Here is an 8,563-nt window from a genome sequence, read left to right on the forward strand (position 1 = left end):
AAGTGCATTATAGAAATAATTTTGGAGTGTTCTTTCGTTTTCTATTTCATGGAAAAACTTGTGAAATATGGGTGTTAGTTTTTCTTTAAAGGTTTGGTAGAATTCTGCACTGTATCCTGGTCCCAGGGCTCTATTCCGTTGGGAGATCTTAAATCACTGCATCTATCTCACTGGTTGTTATGTGTCTGCTTAAATAATTTATATCATTTTGATTTAATTTTAGGCTACGCACACCTAGAAGTGTTTCTGCTGTAGATGTTCTGGTTTAGTGGAATGCATGGGGTTTTTCTCCCTTTTATCTATTGATCTTTTAAAATTTTGTACATTTCCCACTCAAATCCAGGCCCTCACCCATCCATGCCTCCCCCACCTCTCCACCAAACCCTATGCACTCTGCCATACATGCTGAGTCTTATTCATTCAGGTGTTTGTACCAAACATCATTCAGTGTAAATGCGTCCACTGGAGTCTAGGAAGCCCATCCTGTCTCAAGTCTGAGTTTGTTCATTTGGGTTCTCTCTCTCTCTCTCTCTCTCTGTCTCTCTCTCTCTCTCTTTGTGTTTCCTTTGGTTAATTTGGCTAAAGGTTTGTTGATCTTAACCTCTTCAAAGAACTCACTCTTCACTTCCTTGATTCTTTGTATTGTTTACATCATCTCTAGTTTCTATTTTATTAATTTCAGCCTTGATTTCATTTATTCCTTCCCATCTACTCTTTTTAGGTGCTGTTTCTTCTTGGTTTTACAAGGTCTTCCGGTGTATACTTTATTTATATGAGATGTTTTTAATTCCCTGGTGTGTGCTCCTAAAGCTATCAATTTTGGTTTTGATATGCTGTGTTTTCATTTTCACTCAATTCTAAGAATTTTTAAATTTCTTTCTTGGTTTCTCTCATGACCCATTTTTCATTTATATTGTGTTGTATAGTTTACATGAATCTGTGTACTTTTCTACATTTTTACTGTTGTTGATATCCTCCTTTTGTCCTTTGTGGTTGGGTAGAACTGAAAATTCAGCTGTTATTCTGGTGAGTGTATCTGTTTATGTAACTTGATTTTTCATGCTCGTAGCTTCCAGTACTTTTTCTTTATTATGTAATTTTAGCTTTAACTATTATATGATAGTTAAAAGTTTCTTTAAACATTTTTACCTGACTTTCTTTTCCATTCCTGTCTATTTGGTATACTTTAGCCTCTTGTACCTTGATAGGTATATTTTTTTAGATTTTGAAATTTTTCTCCTATGGCTTTATTAAAAATATTTTTGTGCCCCTGTGTTAGTCGCTTTTCTGTTGCTGTGATTAAAAACACTGACCAAAACTACTTATAAAAGGAAGAGTTTATTTGAGATTACAGTTCCAGGGGAATTACAGTCTGTCTTAGAGGGGAGACATTGTGGCAGAGGTGGCTGGAGGAGGAGGAGCAGAAGCTAACCTCTACATCTTCCTGCAGGCACAGGAAGCAAGAGTGTGACTGGAGAGCCAGCAAGCCTTAAGAACTCTCTAAGCGCACCCCTCAATGACATGCTTCCTCCAGGAGAGCCACACCTTCTAAGAACTCCCAAAAGTGCGTGACCCTCTGGGGAAAAAATGTTCAAATATTTGGAGCCTATAGGGGACATTTTCATTCAACCTACCTCCATAGACATCTTCTATGCCTATGATTTGTAGGTTTGGTCTTTTACAGTGTCCCAGACATTTTCTTTGATCATGTGATCCATTTCCCCAAGCTTGTCTTCACGATCTCATAGTCTCTGTTCCATTTCCTCCACTTTCTTTTTACTTCTTTCCTTTAAGATTTTTGTTTGCATTCCTGAGTTTGTCATTTCAAGTTTTATTTCAGTCTGGCTTTTCTTCAGAGATTCTGTCTCTTCATTGAACTCTAATTCCATGTTTTGAACTGTTTTAGTTATTTCATTTCACTATCTGTGCTTTCCTGGTCTTCATTCAGTCTTTTATTCATACACTGAGTTCCTTGAATATATTTATAATTGCTATTTTGAAACCATTGTATTGTGCATCCACTCCATTTTCAATTTGGGGAAACATTACAACGGACTTGCTAACTTCTCTAGTGGCATATTACCTTGGTTATTCATGTTGTTTGTGTATTTCTGATGAGAACTAAGCATCTGGACTTGTGTTACGGTGTTTCCTAGTATGGGCAAGTGACCTCATCTTTTTCAAATGTTTGATTGTATCTTTGCTGTTTCCCCAATTTTTTGGGTTATGACCTGGCTGAGTAGTGCATTTCAGTTTGGAGGCCACTTTATGCTGACATGCAAATGGAGTGAAAGAATTGGTCTCATTTCAGCCAGAGTTAGCTGCAGCTTTTGAGATTCCAAGATTGACTCCACAAGGTCCTGAATTAGTGGGGTGGGCTGCAGGCTGCTAGGTGAATAGGTATGCTGATAGGTTGGGCTTGGGGTGCTCACAAGTCTGGAGTACACAGAGCTCTGATGGCCTGGTATAGGGAATTCTCAGGAATCTGAACTCAGGACCAGGGATCTGGGGCAGGGAAGGATCCCAGAGACCGAAGCTGTCCTGAGTGCTGAGATGGCGGCAGGAACTCCCCCTGCCATATCTGTGCCAGAGCACAGACCTGGGGAAGAGGAGTGTCCCTGAAACCAAGGAAGAAAGAGCTGAGATGGTGGGGAACCTGGACGTCACAGGAACAGGAGCTCAGGACCTCAGTTCTGGGACTGTGATGGATCCTCAAGACCCAAGCTAGTTATTTGCTTGTGAAAGACATCTTGGTCTTTTCCCTATCTTTGTGTTTTAGAGAACTATGTAAAATGTTGAAGTTTTTCAGTTCATTATTCTCCTAAAAGACCTGGAGTGGATCAAAATATTGGCATCCTGCCTCTTTCCGAAGGATTTTCAGATAACCTAAAGTGAAATCCAGGATGAGAGACTGCACACATCCTTGGGTGATGGTACAGAAGAGCACACAGGAGGAGGGAGCACTTCTTAGAAAGAGCATCTTCCAGCCAGGCTGCCTCGCAACCCAGTGCACAGTGAGCACAGGGAAGGATCAACCCTCATGGCCTCATCCTGACGGCTGTCCAGTTCCTGTGCCTCTTGAGCTGCTTCATGAAGGGAAGAGTTGGTGAGCAGTTAGACTGAATTCTCTGCAACACGAATCAAGTAAAAGCAGAGCCGAAGCTGTGGAGACTGAAGCTGAGTCGTAAAGACAAGATCGTGTGTCACGAATGTTTGTGAGAGGAACACAAAATCCATTGCGATTTTACAAAGCTAATATCATGAGACATTTTAGTGAAGACTGATCTTAAATCAAGCTTTCCCTTGAAGGATGTGCTTCGAGAGTGCCTATACTATACCATCTGGGGAAGAACAGGTTTCCTGACTGAGCTCTCATCTTGCAGATCTCAACATGGCTTCCAACACTGACACCCACCCTATCCTCACTCTGAGTAGTTCACAGTATTTTAGATGTCTAGGAATTTGATCTGGGATTTATCACTGTTCTCCTGAAAGCTGGGTAAACACTGCTTAGAGAAAACATGTAACTCCTCTGTCTACAGGTGTGCTCCCCTGCAGCCCCCCTGTGAGCCTGGGTTTGTGCTCAGCTCCCCCTGCAGTTTCCCGCACTGTGTCACTCACAGCGCAGTAGTACAGGGCCCAGTCTGACGGCTGCAGTGAGGACTTGTGCAGGTGGAAGGAGCGGCTGCTCTTCACAAGCGTGGCCTGAAACCCTCGGTTCTCCGTCCTCTGGTTTCCAGTTGCCGTCTTCAGAAGCAGCTGAGGGGCTCTGTTGAGATCTTGGATGTACCAGAAAACCGCAGGAGTTGAATAAGTGGTCTGGTAGGTGCAGTTCAGCATTACAGATGCCCTCTCTGTGACAGTAACTGGACCTTCTGTCTGGGTCACAGAATCTCCATTGCTCTTCTCTAGAAAAAATAAAATTGCTTTGTTAAAAGGTTTAAAAGCTGAAGGTTGTTATAACTTTAAAAATGAATTGTCGTTAGTCCTTAGGATAAAACGTGACACTGAAGAGTACGAGGATCACAAGCCCCAAGTGGGTAACAGAAAACATGTTGCTAGAAGGAACTGATCCTTGCTTCTTTCAATATAACAAACATTGCAGGGCTAAGCTCCAGAAAGACTGTGTAGTAAGCAGTCACTCATAGGCAAGAATGTTTTGTATGACAAGCATCTTTCCTGTGACTACAAAGACAATAGGCGTGTTCAACAGAGATCATAATGCAAATGAAGCCACATCTAGAATGCTCTGATCTCTGCTGGTTTCCATGCATGATCTACCAAAGGTTTGTTTAATGCTGTTTTTAATTCTACAGCAAATGTTGTTATGAAGAAATCATGACCAAGACCTCCAATGCATGACTATTTCCTATGCTATGCAACGAATAATTCTGTAATAGTCCACAGTGTATACTGTTATTAAAAGATAAGAGCCTTTTCAACAAGATGAGTACGATACTCTCTACCAGTGACACTAAGATGGTGTCTGTGGAGGACAGATTTGAATGATATCTAGATGTTGACTCTTGAGACCTGTTATCTAACTAAGAAGTCACTCTCATCATGAATCATTAAAAATGTTCTATCACTCATTATATCTTATTTTGATTAATATCTTATTTGTTATTTTATTTTCTGTGTACCAGTGTATTGCCTACGTATGTGTAAGCGCACCCATGTCGTGCAATGCCCACAATGGTCAGAATAGTGTGTTGGGTCTCCTGGAACTGGAGTTACGATGGTTGTTCCCTACCATGTGGGTGCTGGGAATTGAACATGGGTCCTTGCAAAGGCAGCCAGTGCTCTTAACCACTGAACCATCTCCCCAGCCCCCTCACTGTATTTTTTGGAAACAGAATTTTAGGATGTTTTAGATGGTTCAACTATTAAGGATCCAATACAGAAAAATCATGGTTTCAAGGGTAGAAAAAAAAGTCTGTAGTCCTGGTCTCAGGTTTGGGTACAGACAGCAGGTACCTGGGGCACACCATGCTTCTGCTGCACAGAAGTATTAGGCTGAGTCCTCAGTGTGGGCAGCTGTGATGTGCAGGGAGAGCTGTCTGTGGAGGTGCATTTGATGATGGAGCTGTCTCCCTCCCTCAGGAAAGGGAGGACTCAGGAAAGAAGGACTCTGCTCCAGCTGCTCTCCTCTGCTCACACTTGTATGAAAGGAAACATCAGGAAGAGCATCAGGTATCATTCTCCAGACTTTGCTTTTTTCTTACAGTAGTTCTGGCAATCTGGAGAAGGTCAGTCTGCTCTTCAGACTTAATAGTAAACACCACTAACAAACTTGTTTCCCAAAAGCTCTCAGCTCACAGTCCAGCTTTAGCCACATGCACAGGACCAAAGGTCCCATCACCTTCTCCATTGTCCCCCTTGGGACTGTGGCCTCCAGCCAGGCAAGGTGTGTGTTATCAGGTTACCTCCTCTTTCCTCCCCAGCATAGCTGGTTCCTAAACTATCTGCACAGAGCACTGCTTCTGTGTGCAGCCTGCTCCTAGAGAAGTCAACCAGAAGTCCCTTCTAAGTTCTGCAGCTGCGGAGATGCTCTGCCATCTTGTGGCCAGATCCTGCTCAACCACCTGCTCAAACTCTTACCTTCACATGCACGTGCTTCAATTCCTTTATTCAATATTTGTCCTTAGACTATAGAATCCAGAGTTTAGAACTGGTTGGCGCACACAGCTCCACATTTTTACTATAACATTAGAGTAAGTATTTCTGGGACATTCCTGACAGCTGTGTCCATCGTGCAGGGTAGTTAGTGCTAAGCAGGATTAGAAAGCATTGAGACCTGCCCTCCAGTAACAGGTTTCTGTGATCCACCTGCCTCCCTCACATCCCATCATACTCAGGAGACAATGCCTGGCTTAGACATTAGCTGCCACCACTGAACACCCTAAGTGGGGTGTTTCTGGAGCCAGTGAGAACCTGCCATGGAAAAAGGCTGCAAAACTAACAGTGATCAGAAACAGGTTCTGGTATATAAGGAAGGGAAGTCCCTAAAGTGACTGCAGCATTTTTGAGTAACTAATCACAAAAACAACAGGCATGTCCTGGTGCACAACACTTGGTTCCTTCAGTACCCACTCACCTTTAGAAGGTAGCTTTGTTCACAGTTGAGCTATCAACATCTCTCTCATCTCTAGGCAGACAATCCAAACTAAAAAATCCAGGAATAGAATTTCAGAATTAAAATATACCATAGATCAAGGGGCCTTAGCAGTCAGTTATAGAACAGTCCACCAGGAGCTGTCGAGTGACATTCTTCTCAGCAACATTTGAAACTGTCTCTAAGATTGATCACATTATTCACCATAATCCAAGCTTTTTCAAATACAAGAAATTTAAAGGATGTCTCATATCTTATCTGATTACGGTAGAATAAACTTAGAAATCAATAGAAGAGAAACTACAGACATCATCTAATTACATTGAGACAGAAATAAATTGCTAGTGATGCATTTGAAGTACAAACACGTAAGAAATTTAAAATACTTAGTATCTGGGGCTGGGCAGGGCACTGTCTGCTCTTGCAGAGTACTGGGGTTCAAATCCTGCTACCCACAGAGCAGCTAGCAACCATCCTGCCACTATCAACCTTCTATAACTGCAGTTCTAGGGACTCCAGCACCCTCTTCTGTCCTCCCTGGGCATTGCATGACATGGGTGCACTTACATACATGCTAATTCTGAATGTTTTCTACAGATTTTTAATTTTTATATGCGCAAACAAGTGTGTACATGTTTGTGTGTGTGTGTGTGTGTGTGTGTGTGTGTGTGTGTTGGGGGGTATAGGCTATGAAACAAGGAAGGGGCCATGAGAGAGAAAGAAGTTCTTAGGGAAGAGTTGGGAAAAGAAAAAGAGGAAAAAGAAAGAGTAACAGAGCATTGGTGACAAGAATCAGAAGGCCCAGGGGGAGTAAAGGGACCAGCAGGAGGCAGGCTGGGCTGAGGGAAGACGATCAGCCGAAAGGGATGAAAACCTCATAACGAAACCCATTACTTCGTATACTATTTTAAAGAAACTAATGAAAGTGTCTAAGAAATAAATAAGATTCTTAAAAACTTTCTTTTTCCACATAGGAAATATGATAGTCTGATTGTCATGGAAAGAAACTGAAAGATTTAGAGGAAGTTTTGACTGGTGGTTATATATGAGTAAAGAAACACAGAAATACAGAGTTACGCCACATGGGTATTTGATGGGACAGCTCTGCTCAATGGACAGGGCAAAGGCAAGGGATGCACACTCACAGGACAGAGAGGGAGCTAAAATTGCTCTGCCTGCTTTGGAAATAAGCTTGCCCACTGGCCCCTTATTTGTCAGCGCACAGGACTGCAGACAAGACTTGCTAAGACTTTCAGCACTGTTAACAGGTTAGTTTGTGATTTTTTTTTTTTTTAATCAGTTGAGCCCTGGGCAATTTTTGTAAGGCTTGACACCTTTGTCTGTGTTGTTAGGGATTATTTGCACTAATAATGTCATTGTCACTGAGATGTCCAGCTGTCCTATTCTGGGGTTCTGCTTTTCCACAGTGAAAACCCCACTGCTTAGAAGCTGTCTCAGGGCTATACCCTGGCTGACGGCATGGTCTTCAGAATCAGGGAAAGTGATGTCTCCGTCTAGAACATTAGAAATAAAAAATTAAAAGCAGTCTTACGGAGGTTTTGATGTTTGAATTGGGAAGATTCTGAACTATGTTCTATGGTGCCTGACATGTATTAATAACAACAAAACATATGTCAACTTTACTTTTTCTTAGTAAAACTTATCTTTCCTTCAATGTCCACATCTGTGGCTCATGTCTGCTTTATTTTCTCTCCATGTGGATTTGATAATAGAAGCTTCTAGAAAACTTAACCATCCATTCTTTAGAGCTACTCATTGTTTTTCATACCCCTGAACTGTAGCAGGGCAGTCAGGGTCTTGAAAAGAACACAGACACGATTAAAAATAAATATCGTGTTCACAAGACACCTTGAAAGTTTGCTTCATTTTCCCCTAATCAGTTAAAAAATGCATTTCCTTGTTATTTGCTGTTGTTTCTAATGAGACGTCAAGCATTTGTTTCTCAGAGCAGAGGATGTGAATTTGTTATGATAACAAGGTTTTGTTGTTGTTTTAATTTCAATGAGTTCTCTAGTTACATATCTGCCTTCTTCCTGCCTGGAGTTCTATCAAAACAAGAGTGGTGGATGATGGAATTCTTTGCTCTGAATTGTCTTTGCTGATTTTTAGTTTGGGGGCCTAGATAAAAGTCAAAATGATAAAGTGATTTAGACATTATTGTATAGGAGCATATGTGAGGCATTTCACATCTTTCTAAAATCAGTTTATATATATATATATATACATATATATATATACATATATTTTTTTTTTAGGGGTATCTGTGAGTTCAAGGCCAGCCTGGTCTACGTAGTTTCATGTCAGCTGGGGCTACAGGGAGATCCTGTCTCAAAAAGACCAAAAAATATATTTTATGTGTATAAGTATATTGCCTGCATGTATGTAAGTGCACTTGTGTCATGCAATGCCCATGGAAGTCAAAGGGGG

General features: G+C 41.5%; 1 gene segment (V, D, J or C); it reads right to left on the reverse strand.

Annotated features, from left to right (window-relative positions):
- Positions 1 to 3,038: 3,038 nt before the first annotated feature.
- LOC108491167 overlaps positions 3,039 to 8,563 on the reverse strand; it is a 54,488-nt gene continuing 48,963 nt past the window's right edge. Inside the window, 2 exon segments of the V gene segment in view lie at positions 3,039 to 3,128; positions 3,622 to 3,908. Coding sequence covers positions 3,039 to 3,128; positions 3,622 to 3,908 — 377 coding nt within the window.

The sequence above is a fragment of the Nannospalax galili genome, unplaced genomic scaffold (genome assembly GCF_000622305.1).
Source record: "Nannospalax galili isolate Female #2095 unplaced genomic scaffold, S.galili_v1.0 scaffold1119, whole genome shotgun sequence".
Classification (NCBI taxonomy): Eukaryota; Metazoa; Chordata; class Mammalia; order Rodentia; family Spalacidae; genus Nannospalax; species Nannospalax galili.